Source organism: Rana temporaria, chromosome 7 (genome assembly GCF_905171775.1).
Source record: "Rana temporaria chromosome 7, aRanTem1.1, whole genome shotgun sequence".
Lineage (NCBI taxonomy): Eukaryota > Metazoa > Chordata > Amphibia > Anura > Ranidae > Rana > Rana temporaria.
In genome coordinates this window covers 154128870-154148121 of record NC_053495.1, presented here as the reverse complement: position 1 = coordinate 154148121, position 19252 = coordinate 154128870, and the positions used below count along the sequence as shown (strand labels likewise).

The 19252-nt window shown below is 45.0% G+C and overlaps 1 protein-coding gene across 1 annotated transcript in view; it reads right to left on the bottom strand.

The window, feature by feature from the left end:
* The window catches only part of LOC120945784 (putative ferric-chelate reductase 1), a 39277-nt gene extending 20518 nt beyond the window's left edge, over positions 1-18759 (bottom strand). The window contains exons 1-2 of the mRNA XM_040360187.1: positions 18576-18759; positions 2523-2738 (exon numbers count right to left, since the gene is read on the bottom strand). Coding sequence (XP_040216121.1) covers positions 2523-2738; positions 18576-18744 — 385 coding nt within the window. The 5' untranslated portion in view covers positions 18745-18759. The remainder of the gene's footprint in view (positions 1-2522; positions 2739-18575) is intronic.
* Between the last annotated feature and the right edge of the window lie 493 nt (positions 18760-19252).

The window sequence follows — 19252 nt, the reverse complement described above, 5'->3', positions numbered from 1 at the left end:
GGTGGGTGCCACACTGGAAGAAGACCCAGATCAATGGCGTCTGCCCCATAAATACCCTCCCCCTGCATGCACAGCGAGGAAAACCCCTCCTGATAGGCTGCTGGGGAAAAGCACACAAACCTCGACTCCACTGCTGCCACCTGTCGTCCTGGGGTGGAATCAGTACCCCAGAAGCGACAGAATGAGCCCACAGACAGAGACTCAAATTTAAACAAGCCTGGTAAGAGCTAACTAACTCTCTGACCCCCTCTAAATTTAAATTAGCACCGGTTCTTAGAAGTAACCAGGTGCTACACACACACACAGACATATATATATATATATATATATATATATATATATATATATATATATATATATGTGTGTATTTTTGCATTTCTGTATGATATTTTAAATTAATTGGACAATAAAAAAAAAATCATTCTGTTTTTATATGGTTGTGTACTCCTTCTTTGTATTTCCTTTGTTGTATACATACACACAGATAATGGCCTTATATGTAATTTTTAGATTATAGTCTTTATAAAGCAGCACAGGGGACCAGCAGACAGCAGTCTGGGTGTGTGTGTGTGTGTGTGTGTGGGGGGGGGGGTGTTAAATGTACTATCAGGTTTAAATACATTAACACATTGGGCTGGATTCAAGAAGCAATTGCGCCTGTGTAACCATAGTTACACAGGCGCAATTGCTTACTTGCCCCGGCGTAACGAATGCTCCTGATTCAGGAACCTCGTTACGCCGACTGCAGCCTAAGATATGCGTGGCATAAGGCTCTTATGCCCGCATATCTTAGGCTGCATTCTTGCTAGGTGGCGTTCCCGTTGTGCTCAGCGTATAGTATGCAAATTGCATACTAACGCCGATTCACAACGTTGCGCGAGCCCTGTGTACGCAGTTTATGTCGTTTCCGTACGGCGTCTTTCGCGTAAGGCTGCCCCTGCTATTAGCAGGGGCAGCCAATGTTACGTATACCCGTCGTTCCCGCGTCGCGAAATTTGAATTTTACGTAGTTTGCGTAAGTGATTCGTGAATGGCGCTGGACGCCATTCACGTTCACTTTGAAGCAAATGACGTCCTTGCAACGTCATTTGCCGCAATGCACGTCGGGAAAGTTTCCCGATGGAGCATGCGCTCTACGATCGCCGTGGGAACGCGCCTAATTTAAATGATTCCCGCCCCCTACGGGATCATTTAAATTGCGCGCTTACGCCGGGCAATTTTAAAGAGCGCACACGCAATTTACGGAGCTACTGCTCCGTGAATCGCGGGTACCGCAGTAAATTGCCCTGCGCCTCCGCAAAAAAAGTGCAAAGGTACCTGAATCCAGCCCACTGAAGCCAAACTCCAGTCCACACTTCATAATCAGCTACAGAAAACAATGTTGTTGTTTTTTGCTTTTGGAATAAGGGTTTTACATAAATAAATGTTGATCATTGTAAGCACCCCTGTCAGTGTTAAATGGTTTGTCTCATCCCTGTAAACTGATACACTTGGAAGAGAGCTTGGTCTTTTGAAAGTCAACAGATTTACTGGCTGGATCACAAGATGAAAATAGAAGAACGAAGGCCAAAACAGACAATTATTGTAGCAATTACATTTAAAAATTGGTAAGCTGCAGGCTAATAAATCTGGGTTTAATACTGCTTTATTATTACTTTTCCAGGGGTGGTAAGTCACATTTTCTTCACCCCTGGTTTTCTTTACCACAGTTGCTGTGTTTAAAAAAAAAAACATAAACCATTGTCAGACTGTAAAAGAAGAAGCTCAATATTTGCATAGTGGTGACACAGCATTAGAGGAAAGGAAGCATAGCAAATGGCTGGGTCATGTTATACCACACACCTGGATGTGCTGGATAGCAGTGGTGAAGAACATTTGACTTACCATCCCTGGACGAGTAAAATTAAATAGGTATTAAATCCAGATGCAAACATTTATTAGACTTCAGCTTACCAGTTCTTACAAGGGGGGCGACCAACCAGATCGCCCACCATTCAGCAAGTCCGTCAGCCAAGCCTCCCCTGTTTGGTCGGTCAGTCAAAATCCCTCAAAATCCCACCCTCCATCGCTTAGTCGATCGGCAAACAACCCACCACCCCCCTCCCCATCCCGTCCCCCCACCAGCCCTGCACTTTCAACACCTAGGTCGTGGGAAGCCTCAGTGGCTTCTCCCTGCATCTCCTCCTCAGCGGTTTCCCCCTGCATCTCCTCCTCGCCAGCCAATACGGTGGCTTCACCTCTGGGCCAATTAGGCTGAAGGAGAAGCAGGAAGACAATAGCGAATATTAATTCACTATTGTTACAAAATTGGGTGGGCTCAAAGCGCAGTGCTCTGCGCCCTGAGCCCACCCTTTTTTTAAGCCAATTAGAGCCTTGGGCTCTAATCATGTGCTTAAACAAAAAAAAACATTGAAATCCATGAATCCAGTGCCCTGCTTGGATTAGGGGGGCAGCGCCCCTGTGCCCCTAATGGAGCGGCCGCCACTAGATACGGAACTACTTTACTCACAATTTCACATTACCTGTGATTTGTTCTCCGGCACTGTAAGTGGTTTTAGAAACAGTCAAACTGTAGGGGCCTGTGGAGGTCTGAGCGGAAGCTCCATGTTCAGGTATCATTGTAGAGCATGCTGCCTCAACTTTTCCATTTGGATAGGCATTAATGGAGCCACAAAGACAGAAAATAAGCAGGATGGTGATACCACGAGTTGAAGCTGAAATATCCATCTGCATGAAATCTGAAACCGAAACATTGAACATATACATATTTACAGAAATATATATATATATATATATATATATATATATATATATATATAACACAATATAATAACTTATTCTGGGGTAGATTCACAGAGGAGATACGACGGCGTATCTCCAGATACACCGTCGTATCTCTGAGTGTGGCCGGTCGTATCTATGCGCCTGATTCATAGAATCAGTTACGCATAGATTTCTATTAGATCCGACCGGCGTAAGTCTCTTACGCCGTCGGATCTTAACTGCATATTTACGCTGGCCGCTAGGGGCGTGTACGCTGATTTACGCCTAGAATATGTAAATCAGCTAGATACGCGAATTCATGAACGTACGCCCGTCCGACGCAGTACAGATACGCCGTTTACGTTAGGCTTTTCCCGGCGTAAAGTTACCCCTGCTATATGAGGCGTATATGCGGCCCACCAATGTTAAGTATGGCCGTCGTTCCCGCGACGAAATTTGAAAAATTTTCGGCGTTTGCGTAAGTCGTCCGTGAATGGAGCTAGACGTCATTTACGATCACGTCGAAACCAATGACGTCCTTGCGGCGTACTTTGGAGCAATGCACACCGGGAAATTCCACGGACGGCGCATGCGCCGTTCGTGTAAAACGTCAATCACGTCGGGTCAGGGTTAATTTACATAACACACGCCCACCTCTTCACAATTTGAATTAGGCGGGCTTACGCTGGCCTATTTACGCTACCCCGCCGCAACTTTCTTTTAAGAATACGGCACTTGCCTGTAAAAGTTGCGGAGGCGTAACGTAAATAGGATATGTTACGCCCGCACAAAGAAACGCCATTCTACGTGAATCTACCCCATTGTGTTTATTTAATATAGTAGATTTTTTTTTATTATTAAGATGCAAATGCAAAGAGTTTATTCAGCAAATTAGCTGTTTTGAACACATGAATGGCATGTGTGTCCTGACCTGACCCTGTCAACAACTAAAGCAGATTGCAAGTAAAAGCATAGAAAAATCCAGTGTTTTGCATTGTCTTTCCTTAAAAGAAAAAAAAAACTATTGATTATTTTATTCACATGCAATGTGCCTAGAAAATGTGGCAAGTCAGTTTTCTAGCTCAGTCCCTTCCTTCCTCTGCTTTTGGAAGTGTCTAATTACCATCCCCCCCGTTCGGTCGGTCAGTCAAAATCCCTCCCTCCATCGCTTAGTCGATCGGCAAACAACCCACCACCCCCCTCCCCATTGCCCGAAGTTTTTCGGCATGTAGAAAAAAACGACGTTTTTCCAACTTCATCATTAAAACGACGTTGCCCACACACGGTCGTTTTAAAAAAATGCTCTAGCAAAGCGCGGTGACGTACAACACGTACGACGGCACTATAAAGGGGAAGTTCCATTCGGATGACGCCACCCTTGGGGCTGCTTTAGCTGATTCGGTGTTAGTAAAAGACGATTTGTGCTTTTCTGTCTGTTACAGCGTGATGAATGTGCTTACTCCATTATTATTATTACCAGAACGAGCGCTCCCATCTCATAACTTGCTTCTGAGCATGCGTGGTTTTTTAACGTAGTTTTAGCCCACACACGATAATTTTTTACAACCCGAAAAACGCCATAGTTTAAAACGTCGTTAAAAAATGCAGCATGTTCGAATTTTTTTTTTGTCGTTTTTCAGAACCCGAATAATGATGTGAAGCCCACATACGATCATTTTAAATGACATTTTTTAAAAACTTCATTTTTTTCATGCCAAAAAATGATCGTGTGTACGCGGCATTAAATTCTCCTAATTGTGTGCAGATTTGTCATGCATGCAGAGAATCATGCAATTCATAAATATTTCCTAAATGATAAAATTAGATGCAGGTTAGGCAGATCAACATGCACATATTCGAAGGAATACGATAGCACTGAATTGGCAGTTCAAAAGTTTCATGAATTTCAAAAAACAAAACACTAAAATTAGCCCAATTTTTAAGTATAATGTGAAAGATGATGTTACGCCGAGTAAAAGATACCTAACATGTCACTCTTTAAAATTGCTCCCAATCGTGGATTGGCACCAAACTTCAGTACTTAAAAATCTCCATAGACGACGCTTTAAGTTTTTTTACAAGTTACCTGTTTAGACTTACAGAGGAGATCTTGGGCTATAATTATTGCTCTCACTCTAATGTTCACGGCGATACCTCCCATGTGTGGATTGAATGTCATTTACATATGTGGGTGCGACGTAAGTATGAATTTGCTTCTGCATGCACGTGGAGATGGGGGGCACTTTAACCACTTGCCGCCCGCCAATGACAGATTGACGTCGGCAAAGTGGTTGTAGAATCCTGACTGGACGTCATATGACGTCCTCAGGATTCTGAGCCGCTGCGCGCCCCCGGGAGCGCGCATCGCGGCGATCGTTGTTGCGGGGTGTCAGTCTGACACCCCGCAACACCGATCTCGGTAAAGAGTCTCTCACGGAGACTCTTTACCACGTGATCAGCCGTGTCGAATCACGGCTGATCACGATGTAAACAGGAAGAGCCGTCGATGGCTCTTCCTCACTCAAATGGGCACTGACTGGCAACAAAAGGAAAACAGTGCCGCCCCACAGTGTCCATCAGTGCCGCCCCACAGTGTCCATCAGTGCTGCCCCACAGTGTCCATCAGTGCCGCCCCACAGTGTCCATCAGTGCCACCCCACAGTGCCCATCTCTGCCACCCCACAGTGCCCATCTGTGCCACCCCACAGTGCCCATCAGTGCCGCCCATGAGTGCCCATCAGTGCCACCCATGAGTGCCCATCAGTGCCGCCCATGTGCCCATCAGTGCCGCCTATGTGTGCCCATCAGTGCCGCCCATGTGCCCATCAGTGCCGCCTATGAGTGCCCATCAGTGTCGCATATCAGCGCCCATCAGTGCCGCATACCAGCGCCGCCAATCAGTGCCACCTCATCTGTGCCCGTCAGTAATACCTCATCGATGTCCATCAGTGCCATCTCATCTGTGCCCATCAGTGCCGCCATATCAGTGCCCATAATTGAAAGAGAAAACTTACTTATTTACAAAAACAATTACAGAAAAAAATAAAAACTTAATTTTTTTTCAAAATTTCCAGTCTTTTTTTAGTTTTTGCGCAAAAAAAAAAAATTGCAGAGATGATCAAATACCACCAAAAGAAAGCTCTATTTGTGGGGAAAAAAGGACGCCAATTTTGTTTGGGTACAGTGTAGCACGACCGCGCAATTGCCATTCAAAGTGCGACAGTGCTGAAAGCTGAAAATTGGCTTGGGCGGGAAGGTGTATACGTGCCCTGTATGGAAGTGGTTAAAATAATGTATCACTTTTATTTCTATTACAAGGAATGTAAACATCCCTTGTAATAGGAATAGAGCACGACAAGTCCTTTTTATTGAGAGATCTGGGGTAAATAAGACCCCACATCTCTCCTCCAGGCTGGAAAGCCTAAAATGAAGAAGAAAAAAAAAAAAATATATATATATATACATATATATATAGTATACAGCAGTATTTACAATTGCCAGACCGGACGTGACATCATAACATTGTGCCCAGGCCTCCGTGAGTCATAGAGACTGCCGGGGACCATTTCTTCCTTTTTCTGTCTGGTTAGCAGGTATCAGGCCAGCATTCGGGCTCAAATGCTTTAGGACACTGGGGACAGTGTCATTTCAAGTGGGGGGAGTATGTAGCGCCCCCTTACTTTCAGTATGGGCACTACGCTAAAGTTAATGGGGAATAGGAGAGTTACTTTGCTCCTATTCACAATTTATTCAAATTGGGACCTCTGTCATTCCAGAAATGTCCACTGGGTCATTTCTGTACTCCAGGGATGTGATACCATCCCTGGCCAGCAGTTGGCACCAGAGGGGTTCTGGCAGAGCAACTTTCCCCAGCGGCCAATTAGAGGAGTTTTCCCTTGTGGGGCATGCTGGGGAGGGGTATATCTGTGACAAATGTCATGTGCTAAAAGGTCTTTGCGGGGTCCCATTTCCAGGTGCGGCATCCACCTTCAGGGTGCGCGCATCCATGGACCCCGCCGGCGCGGCCCACCTGCCCAAAATTGCGGGCTACACAGAACCTCATTCGGAGGTAGAAAGCGACTCCAGTGACTTACTGGATCCCCGATCCTATTGAGAAGATCCCAGGCTGGATGCCGTTCGATTGGGGGGTCGGCTTGAGGAGAACCCGGACGCAGGTTGTCCAACAGGGCTTGAACGAACCAATCGGGCATCTGGTGACCGAAACGCTGACAGGTACGCTTTGCTGTCATCCGGTGACCTATGCAGAAATCTACTGGGAGGATTCGCTCCATTCATTTATTCATTCAGCTCACCTAAAGTAATTGGCCTTAGTACTACCAAGAGCAGGACTGCTCTGTTCATATCCAGGCCTGATACTGCAAGGTTCCCTTCTTCTCTTAATCAACCTTTCCTTTCCTAATTGATGTTGATGTTGGCCGTGTTGGCCTGGAAATAAAGCATTGGAATACCCTTTATTCACTGTCTGGACCTTCGCTCACTACTTTGTCTCTACAATTGCACCCCTGGGCCACATCAAGGTAACTTAATATGCCGATCCCAACAACAAATCAGCGGCTCCTGCGGGGGTAGCGCTACATATGATTGAAGGATCCCGTCATACAGTCATTTCTGTGTTTTCTGTCTGGAAAAGTGGAAAAAAGCATGCTGCAAGCACCTGTCTGCTAGCTTTTAATGGGGAAAAATAAACAACATATTTATACAAAGTGTTTGATTGCTTCTACCCATAGGCGTGCCCACCTATTGCATTAGGGTGTGCACCCCAAAGCTCAAACACATATGCGTGTGCATATGTATACAGTATATACTGCCAGTGTCAGTAGAGCAGTGGACAATGTCAGTAGGGCAGAGTTTGGTGTCATGGGGAAAGTGGATGGTGTCAGTAGTTTTTATTTTTACTATTTTATTTTGTATTTTTTTTTATAATTGTATACATTTTTATTATTTTTTACAATTTTATTTATTTATTTAATATTGTTTAAAATTTGATTATTTTAATTCGTTTTTTACAAAAAAAATTTAGGAGCCCCATTAGGGGGCTTTGGTACAATATCGCGGGTCTAAACAGGGGGCATCTGCAGAACACAATGTGATTAGGGTGTGTCCAGGCACACCTGGCACACCCTGTGCACAGGCCTATGCTTCTACCCATGACTAGGGTTGCCAACTCATCCCTTTAAAACAGAACACATATGAATTACACAGGTTCTGAGGCTAATTTAATGCAAATAAGGGACCAAGTGAGTTTAATTACCTCCTTAATCAGCCACAGAACCTGTGTAATTAATATGTGTTCTGTTTTAAAGGGATGAGTTGGCAACCCTACCCATGACACACCTAGGCAACTAGTTTCTGCTGTTGCCCCAAATACATTTTGTCATCATCTAATCTCTATAGGAACCTGAAATACAAGCACACAGTATACTCCTGTATAAATCTTTAGAAATGATTGGCTTGGATGTCATTCAGTTTCATTCAGTCTTAACAAGCAGAGGAAGCAATTGTTCACATTAATCTCTGGGGAAGGCAATTACACCTGCTTTGTCCTCTGTGGGATGAATCATACAAGACAAAAGTGACATGTGCTAAATCTGTTAATAATGTGAATAATCTAAAAAACTTTTTTTTATTATATAGCTACAATAACTCCTTGTCCGGTTTGGACCACAGTCATGGAAGCCCTGAGTAGATCTCACTAATCACTGTAGCTATAAGTTACCTTAAAATATTCTGTATTTGTGATTGTGAAGCCCTGTAGATAGAGGACACACTATATAAAAAGCATATACTCAGGGCCGATCCACCCTATAGGCTCACTATGCAAGCCGCTTAGGGCCCCGAAAAGCTGCGGAGGGCCCCCAAATTACTAGAGGCCCCGCCTGGTGAGAAATATTTTTCGGCCCCTCACCCCGCTTCTCAACTCGCTGGCTGGCTTTAATGTAAGTTAATCTCTAATGTGACATGTCACTGTCGGCAGCAGCCCCCCCCCCCCCCCCACACTTCTCAACTTTAATGCGACATGTCATTTTCGGCGCCCCCCACTTCTCAACTTTAATGTGACATGTAAATTTGCTTAGGGCCCCAGGGAGGTCAGGATCGGCACTGCATGTACTTATACGTTTCCATAAATACTTGTTGCCACAGTATACAGACTAACATAGCAACAGTGGGTTTTTATTCCACAGAGTAAATGATTTATCTGTGTGCTGAGTGTCAATGTTGACACTGCATAATGGAACTACAGGAATTACAACTTCAGAGTACACATAGCGGGCCACCAAGTAGCTCAGCAGACTTAAAGGGGTTGTAAAGGTAAATGTTTGTTCACCTTAATGCATCCTAAGCATTAAGGTGAAAAAACATCCAACGGTACCGCCCCCCCGAACCCCCGTTTTACTTACCTCACCCCTCGAAAGTCCAGCGCGCGTCCTCGTGATCCTCTTCGGTTCCTAGCCTGGCCGTTGATTGGCTAGGCTGCACGGATTGATAGCAGCGCAGCCATTGGCTGGTGCTGCTATCAATCACATCCGATGACGCGGCGCGCCGGGCCTAGTGATACAGTCGGCGGCTATGCCCGCCGCTGTATCACGGGAGCACGCCCGCAAAAGCTTTCCACCATGCGAGCTTGCTCGCATGAAAGTGGAAAGCTTTTGCGAGGAGGAGTCAAGACAGCCGCCAAGGGAACCCGGAAGACAGGATTCGGGGACACTCTGTGCAAAACGAGCTGCACAGTGGAGGTAAGTATAACATGTTTGCTATTTAAAAAAAAAATAGATGTTGCCTTTAGTGTTCCTTTAACTTCCTGTTGCCTTCTAGTGAAGTGTTATCAGACTGGATGTCCAAGGGTGAAGTCTTAGGGGTGTCTCCGTAGTTGCAGGTATGGGCTGCCCGGCTCTGCCACAGCTGGGACCGTAATGAGCATCAATATAGATCAGCATCCAAGGCTTACATTGGCCATACATAGGTCAACCTCAGAAATAATTTTCTTTCGAAATGCATAACTAAGAATTTTTGTTCAAATATCACACCATTAGGGGACACAGCAACGACTGGTTTTTATGTAGCTATCGAATATAAGGGATTTGGGCATGTTGGACATTTTTGGAAAACTAAACAAGTACTTCAACGTGACAATGAGTTCACTGTACTCCAATGGCCTCCACAGTCACCAGATCTTAATCCAATAGAGCACCTTTAGAATGTGGTGGAATTGGAGATTCACATCTTGGATGTGCAGCCGACAAATCTGTAGCAACTGTGTGATGCTATCATGTCACTATGGACCAAAATCAAAGTTTCCAACACCTTGTTGAATATATATCCCTTTCACGCCGACGGATCGCATATATGCGTCCTCGGCTTTCAGGGGTTATACCGGGATGATGCCTGCAGCCGCAGGCATCATCCCGGTACCGTTGTTTAGAGCGGGCGATCGGCTTTCCAAACATAACAACCGATGCGGCTAAAAGCCGCTCGGTTGTTATGCCGGAGGAGCGGGAGGGGACATCCCCCCCTCCCGCCGACTCTCGCCGCTCTGACCGGGCCTCCCGTCCCACCGGGAGACCCGATCCACGATCCGGCGCCTCCAGCGTCTCGGCGAGCTCTGAAACAAAGCCGTAAACGGCTTTGATTCAGTGTCCGCATTGAAACCACGGAAGCGGCGTCATGACGTCACTTCCGGGTTTCTCAGATGCCAATGGCGCCGGATTTAAAAAAGTACACGGTATTCAGAATCGCCGTTTTCGGCGATCTGAATACTTTGAAGTGCAAAGGAGGGCTCGGGGGTGTTTTAGACCCCCGATCCCTCCATAAAGAGTACCTGTCACCACCTATTGCTGTCACAAGGGATGTTTACATTCCTTGTGACAGCAATAAAAGTGATCAAAATGTAAAAAAAAAAAAAAAAAAAATTTAATATTAGAAAAAATAAATAAATAAATAAGAAAACAAAAAAAAATTTTTTTAAAGCGCCCCCCTCCCCGCGAGCTTGCGCAGCAAAGAAAGCGCATACGGAAGTCGCGCCCGCATATGAAAACGGTGTTCAAATAACACATGTGAGGTATCGCCGCGATCGTAAGAGCGAGAGCAATAATTATAGCACTAGGCCTACTCTGTAACTCTAACCTGGTAACCGTAAAAAAAGTTTAAAGCGTCGCCTATGGAGATTTTTAGTTACCGTAGTTTGTCGCCATTCCACGAGTGCGTGCAATTATAAAGCGTGTCATGCTTGGTATCTATTTACTCGGCATAACATCATCTTTCACATTATGCAAAAAAATTGGGCTAATTTTACTTTTTCATTTTTTTAAAATTCATGAAAGTAAATTTTTCCCAAAAAGTTGTGTTTAAAACACCGCCGCACAAATACCGTATGACATAAAATATTGCAACAATCGCCATTTTATTCTCTAGATTCTCTGCTAAAAATATATATATAATGTTTGGGGGTTCTAAGTAATTTTCTAGCCAAAAATATGGATTTTAACTTGTAAACACCAAATGTCATACATAGGCATAGGCATGAAAGGCATATACCATGAAGAATTAAGGCAGTTCTGAAGGAAAAAGGGTGCCCAACCAGTTACTAGCAATTTTTACCTAATAAAGTGGCGGTTGAGTGTGTGTGTGTGTGTGTATGTGTAAATATATAGATATATCTATATATATATATATATATATATATATATATATATACCGTGTTTCCCCGAAAATAAGCCCGGGTCTTATATTCATTTTGGCAACCTAAAACACACTAGGGCTTATTTTCGGGAGATGTCTTATTTTTTTACGATATGTACAATGATCTTAAAGTGGTTGTAACCCTAAAAAAAAAAAAAAAAAAAAAAAAAATAATCCTTTTCTTTTAAAGCATAATATAATGCATACTGCTTCTGCTGTGTCATTTATCCATCTCCTGTGTCCCCTTTCTTCTCCCCCCTCCCTCTGAGGTCAGGACCTAAAAAGCATCTTAAAATTCATCCTTATAGAATTATGCAATTACATTTTTAGGAATTGTGCCAATGTGGGGTGCAGTGTGTCTCCCTTTGTAATGGTTTTGTGGGCAATATACCTTTCTTGCAGCTGACCTGGCGGTCGTATGGTCTCCTTGGGCTCTTCTTCTCTGCTCCGGGATCCCCGCTGGCGTCGGGCCGCTCCGTGCACTGGAAGAGGGGGCCGCAGGCGTCGGGTAGGAGGAGAGCGGAGTAGGGGGAGCCGGTGTCCCGCTGGCATCTGTCCGCTCCATGCGCAGAGGAGGGAGGGGCTGCGGGCATCGGGCAGGAGGAGAGCGGAAGGGGGGGCCACTGTCTCACTGCCATTGGTCCGCTTCGTGCACTGGGGAGGGGGGGCCGTGGGCGTCGGGCGGGAGGAGAGCGGAGCCGGTGTCCCGCTGGCATCTGTCCGCTCTGTGTGCTGAGGATGGAGTGGCTGTAGGCATCAGGCGGGAGGAGAGCGGAGGGGGGGAGCCGCTGTCTCACTGGTGTTGGCCCGCTCTGTGCACTGGAAGGGGGGGCCGCAGGCGTCGGGTAGGAGGAGAGCGGAGGAGGGGGAGCCAGGTGGATTAAAACATTTTTTAACAAATTTTACTAGGGCTTATTTTCAGGGTAGGGCTTATATTGCAGCCCTCCTGAGAATCATGCTAGGTATTATTATCGGGGTAGGTCTTATTTTCGCGGGAAACACGGTATATATATATATATATATATATATATATATATTTATATATAGAGCTACATATACACAGCTGGTAAAATAAGTATTGAACACGTCACCATTTTTCTAGGTAAATACTGTATATTTCTAAAGGTGCTATTGACATGAAATGTTCACCACGTCGGTAACAATCCATGCAATCTATATTTACAAAGAAACCAAAACAAATACATTCAAAAATGTATTTAATAAAATGGAATAACACAGGGAATAAGTATTGAACACATGAAGAAATGGAGGTGCATAAAGGCATGGAAAGCCAAGACACCAGCTGAATCTATCAGTAATTAGAAACCAATCCTGTCCCTTGACAGTGCAAATTAATAACAGCAGGTTCAGTCTCAACTGTTATCCTATAAAAAAGTGTCTTATTACCATTGTGTGTCACACAAGAAACATCTCATAATGTGTAAACTCAAAGAGCTCTCTCAAGACCTTTGCAACCTGATTGTTGCAAAACATACTGATGGCATTGGTTAAAGAAGGATTTCTAAACTTCTGAATGTTCCAGTGAGCACTGTTGGAGCCATAATCCAGAAGCAGAAGGAACATCATTTCACCTAAACCAGCCACAAACAGATGCTCCACGTAAGATTTCTGACAGAGGAGTGAAAATAATTATTAGAAGAGTTAGGCCCAGTGCTTTAAGTGGGCCAAAAGAGGTGCCGGTACTCTATTAGGCGCCGGTGCTCCCCCCCCCAATACTGATATATATATATATATAATGAGCTCTCATGGAGGTAACATGGAGGGAGGGAGCTAACAGAAATGAAAATTGTCCATCACCACCAATAAAATGGTATTTCCAATTGCCATCAAATTACGTTTTTTCCTGACCTACCTTGTGGCAGCAGAGCGAGGCAGGCACTGAAGTCGGCGGGCAAATGGGAGGTCTGGTCTAGCACACGGCCTGGCTCCGCTGCTATCACAGTAACTGACTGACTCGTCTCCACCCCCCGGGAGCAGGCTGAGCTTGACTCAAGCACGTAGCCGACGCCGCCCGCACGGCCGCGGAGACTACAACTCCCATGATAATTAGCGGCACTGTGGCGACGTCACATGACAATAACAGTCATGATTCCGTCATTCAGCGCCGCAGACGGATCGCGGACAGCCGCGGCGGCTATTGTTTCGCGGTCTGTCTGCAATACAAACAGACAACATTACTTGGGGGGGGCACACAGTAAAATTGGGGGGGACGTGGCCCGCTCAGGCCCCACCCTGGAGACGCCCCTGACTACAATGCTGTAGCTAGCTCTCCGCTGCGTTCCGGTACCGGAAACCCACGTACTGGGCGCACGGAGAGGTGCTGGTACTCTCCAGGGCCATTTTTGGAAGTGGCGGTACTGAGTACCGCCGCGTTCCGGCCCACTTAAAGCACTGGTTAGGCCCCTTTCACATTGAGGAGTTTTTCAGGCGGTACAGTGCTAAAAATAGCGCTGCTATCCCGCCTGAAAAACTCCTTCACTGCCGACTCAATGTGAAAGCCCGAGGGCTTTCACACTGAGGCGATGTGCTGGCGGGAGACAAAAAAATCTCCTGTCAGCAGCATCTTTGGAGCGGTGAGAGGAGCGGCGTGTATACCGCTCCTTCACCGCTCCTTCCCATTGAAAACAATGGGAAACCGTGGCAATACTGCCCGCAATGCGCCTCTATAGAGGCGCATTGCGGGCGGTATTAACCCTTTATCAGCCGCTAGCGGGGGTTAATACCGCACCGCTAGCGGCTGATTCCCACGGCAATCCCGGCGGTATAGCGCCGCTATTTTTAGCGGCGTTATACCGCCACCGCGGCTCCCGCCCCAGTCTGAAAGGGGCCTCATGCAACAGCCAAGGATCACTTGTTGGGAGCTTCAGAAAGACCTGTAATTAGCAGGTACAATTGTTTCAAAGAAAACAATAAGAAAATGCACTCAACCGCCATGGCCTGTATGCACGCTCACCACGCAAGACCCCATTGCTGAAGAAAGAGCATGTTTAAAGTTTGCTGCACAACATTTTGACAAGCCTCTGAATAACTGGGAGAATATAGTCTGGTCAGATGAGACCCCAATTAAACTCTTTGGATGCCACAATACACACGTTTGGAGGTCAAATGACGCTGCACATCACCCCAAAAACACCTCCAGCAGTGAAGTTTGGAGGTGGGAACATCAAGGTGTGGGGCTGTTTTTCAGCATACGGTACTGGGAAACTTCATATCATTGAAGGAGGGATGAATGGAAAAATGTACCAAGACTTGATAAAAAATCTGCTGCCATCTACCAGAATGATGAATATGAAATGAGGGTGGACATTTCAGCAAGATAATGATCCCAAACACAAAGCCAAGGAAACTCAATACAGGCACTTTCACCCCCTTCCTGCACTTTTTCAGCTTTCAGCGCTGTCAGACTTTGAATGACAATGGCGCGGTCATACAACACTGTTCCCAAATGAAATTTTAATCATTTTTTCACCACAAATAGAGTTTTCTTTTGGTGGTATTTGATCCCCTCTGCGTTTTTTTTGCGCTATAAACAAAAGAAGAGTGACAATTTAAAAAAAAAATATATATTTGTTACTTTTTGCTATAATAAATATCCCCCAAAAATATATAAAAAAAACATTTTTTTTCCTGAGTTTTGGCCGATATGTATTCTTCTACAAATTTTTGGTAAAAAAATCGCAATAAGCGTATATTGATTGGTTTGCGCAAAAGTTATAGCGGCTACAAAATAGGGGATAGATTTATAGCATTTTTATTTTATTTATTTTACTAGTAATGGCGGCGATCTGCGATTTTTATCGTGACTGCGATATTGTGGCGGACACATCGGACACTTTTGACACTATTTTGGAACTAATCACATTTATACAGCGGACAGTGCTATAAATATGCACTGATTACTGTGTAAATGTGACTGACAGGGAAGGGGTTGACACTAGGGGGCGATCAAGGGGTTAAATGTGTACCCTATTGAGTGATTCTAACTGAAGGGGGGAGGGGACTTACTGGGGGAGGTGATCAATCGGTGTCTCTATGTACAAGGGACACACCATCGGTCTCCTCTCACTGACAGGACCTGCTTAGTTACTGGGCAATCACGGTGCCCGGCGGACATCGTGGCCACCAGGCACACACACCGGGTTTCCAGTGTCACGGCGGGTGTGCGCGCGCACCGCCGGCAGGGCACACTCGCCTCCTAGTGGCACGGGAAGACGAGGACGTCATATGACATCCTCCCAGAATGGGCGGTAGCCTAGTGGTTAAAGAAAGAAAATAAAGCTGCTAGAATGGCCCAGCCAATCACCTGACTTGAGTCCAAAAGAAAATCTATAGGCTCTGGGCTGGGGTTCCTCTGACCCTGGGTGAGACATCCTGCCTCTTCGCTCCTCACTGGGGCCCCTCTGACCCCTGAGTGAGACCTCCTGTCTCTTGGCTCTGGGCTGGGGTTCCTCTGACCCCCTGGTTGAGACCTCCTGTCTCTTGACTCCTGGCTGGATCACCTCTAAACCCTGGGTGAGACCTTCTGTCTCTTGGCTCTAGGCTGGGGTTCCTCTGACCCCCTGGTTGAGACCTCCTGTCTCCTGGCTGGCGGCTTGGGCTCCTCTGACCCCTGGAGGAGACCTCCTGCCTCTTCGCTCCTCGCTGGGGCCCCTCTGACCCTGGGTGAGACCTCCTGCCTCTTTGCTTCTCGCTGGGGCCCCTCTGACCCCTGAGTGAGATCTCCTGTCTCTTGGATCTGGGCTGGGGTTCCTCTGACCCTGGGTGAGACCTCCTGTCTCTTGACTCCTAACTGGGGTTCCTCTGACCCCCTGGTTGAGACCTCTTGTCTCTTGACTCCTGGCTGGATCACCTCTAAACCCTGTGTGAGACCTTCTGTCTCTTGGCTCCTGGCTGGGATTCCTCTGACCCCTGGGCGAGACCTTCTGTCTCCCACACTGGGAGCTGTCTCCAAACTATGAGCTCTAATGCCCTGTACACACGATCGGTTCAACCGATAAAAACGGTCTGATGGATTTTTTCATCAGATATCCGATGAAGCTGACTTTCATCAGTCGTGCCTACACACCATTGGTTAAAAAAACTATCGTTTCAGAACGCGGTGACGTAAAACACAACGACGTGCTGAGAAAAATTAAGTTCAATGCTTCTGAGCATGCGTCGACTTGATTCTGAGCATGCATGGATTTTTAACCGATGGACGTACCCACAGACAAACGTTTTTTTCTATCGGTTAGTTAACCATCAGATAATTTTTTAACAAGTTCCTAGTTTTTTAACCGATAGATAAATAACCGATAGGGCCCACACACGATCGGTTCGTCTGATTAAAACGGTCCATCAGACCGTTTTCATCAGACAAACCGATCGTGTGTATGCGGCATAAGATATCCTCAGGCTTGCATATATATGACCCTGCACACCTGTGTACTTATAGCTAGATTCATAAAGGCCGCCTTAACTTTGCGGCAGCGTAGTGTATCGTGTTTACACTACGCCGCCGTAAGTTAGCGAGGCAAGTACATGATTCACAAAGTACTTGCCTGCTAAGTTACGGCGGCGTAGCGTAAATGCGGCGGGTGTAAGTGCGCCTAATTCAAATTTGGCTGAGGGGGCGTGTTTTATGTTAATGGGGTGTGACCTGACGTGATTGACATTATTTACGAACGGCGCATGTGCCGTCCGTGTACATATCCCAGTGTGCATTGCGGCAAAGTACGCCACAAGGACGTATTGGTTTCGACGTGGACGTAAATTACGTCCAGCCCTATTCACGGACGACTTACGCAAACAACATAAAAATTAAAAATTTCGACGCGGGAATGACGGCCATACTTAACATTGGCTACACCACCTAGGGGGCATGTTTATCTTTAGGCGGCCTATCTCTTAAGGAAACGGCGTATCTTTACTGCGTCGGCCGGGCGTACGTTCGTGAATAGGCGTATCTAGTGATTTACACATTCTACGCCGACCGCAATGGAAGTGCCACCTAGCGGCCAGCCTAAAAATTACACTTTAAGATACGACGGTGTAAGACACTTGTATCTTAGCCTAATTTAAGCGTATCTGGTTACCAGAATACGCTTAAATTTGCGTGGGCGCAGATTCTGACTTAGGCTGGCGTATCTACTGATACGCCAGCCTAATGCCGTGTACACACCATCACTTTATGTGATGAAAAAAACGACAATTTTTGTGAAGTAAAAAACGACATTTTTGAAACTTCAATTTTCAAAAACGACGTTGCCTACACACCATCGTTTTTTCACAATGCTCTAGCAAAGCGAGGTTACATTCACCACTTTTTTCCATTGAAGTTCGCTTCATAACTAGCTTCTGAGCATGCGTGGGTTTAAAAACGTCGTTTTAAACGTCCTTTTTTGCTACACAAGGTCAATTTTTATGAAACAAAAAACTACGTTTTGAAAAACGACACAAAAAACTGAAGCATCAATTTTTTTTTGTCGTTTTTCACAAGACATAAAACAACGTTTTCCCCACACACGGTCATTTAAATTGACGTTTTTAAAAACTTCATTTTTTTTCATCACATCAAAGTGATGGTGTGTACGCGGCATAAGTCTATCTGAATCTAGCTATTAGACTGCAAGCACCTGGTAAAATCGAGACACAGGACTGAAAGGTGCGATCAAGAACTACAGAATCCTGAGAAAACCAAAACCACAGTTTTCTCTGCTCAGAAACAATAGTCCAGGTTCTCGCATTAACCCTTCATGTGAATCCTGTGTCATATCCCCCGCTATTTTTACAGTGGCAGAGACTTGCTCTGTCACAATATACTGTTTATATCCATAAACAAGTTATAATGCTTATATATATCTATATACACACACACACACATACAGTATACACACATCTATAGTAAATAATGCACTCTTTAAGAATAATTACACATAAATGTACTTATTTTGTATACAATCTTACTGTATAGCTACATGCTAAAATGAATGTTCTCTTCTACATAGATGTAAATATAAACAATGGTAGGTCCCCAGGTCCCATAAATCATTACAATTGTCTGTAATTATCTGTGATTGTCTCTGCATATACTAGTCGGTGGGTAGCACACTTACCTGTGATCGTAGAAGCACCGCTGTTCTTAGTACAGATGGACTGTGTGCCTCTCCTCACAGAGCAGAGAATGTAAAGCACACACACAAGGACACACACACACACACACTGAGCAGACTTGTTAATAGTCGTCACAGGGAGGCACCTCGGAATATATATTCTAGAGAGCATAGGTATATCAGTTTACGACATCCTTTCAGTCAATATAACTTACATTTAACTGCCAATCCTGAAAGTGACAAGAAAATGTTGTACAACAAGTTAACTCACAAAAACATATTGTATTTTAATGCTACTTATTACTACTGCTAAAAATAAACTAACAAAAATAGAACAGGGGTAAAACAACAAAGACAACAATTAGTCAGGTTACAGGAAGTTTTTATCAGACCCAAGAGGTAGGTTTATTTTTTATAATGCAGTAAAACTTTGGATTGCAAGCATAATTTGTTTCAGAAACGTGCTTATAATCCAAAGCACTTGTATATCAAAGCAAATTTTCCCATTAAAAATAATGGAAACTCAGATTATTTGTTCCACTACCATTTATTCATATAAAACTGAATACAGCAATACAAAATACAGTATAAAGTGTAAAAAAATAAAAATAAAATGAACCTACACTTCAGGAGCTACAGAGTATAAAAGAGAAGAGAAGTGGTTCACACTGCCGCGACCT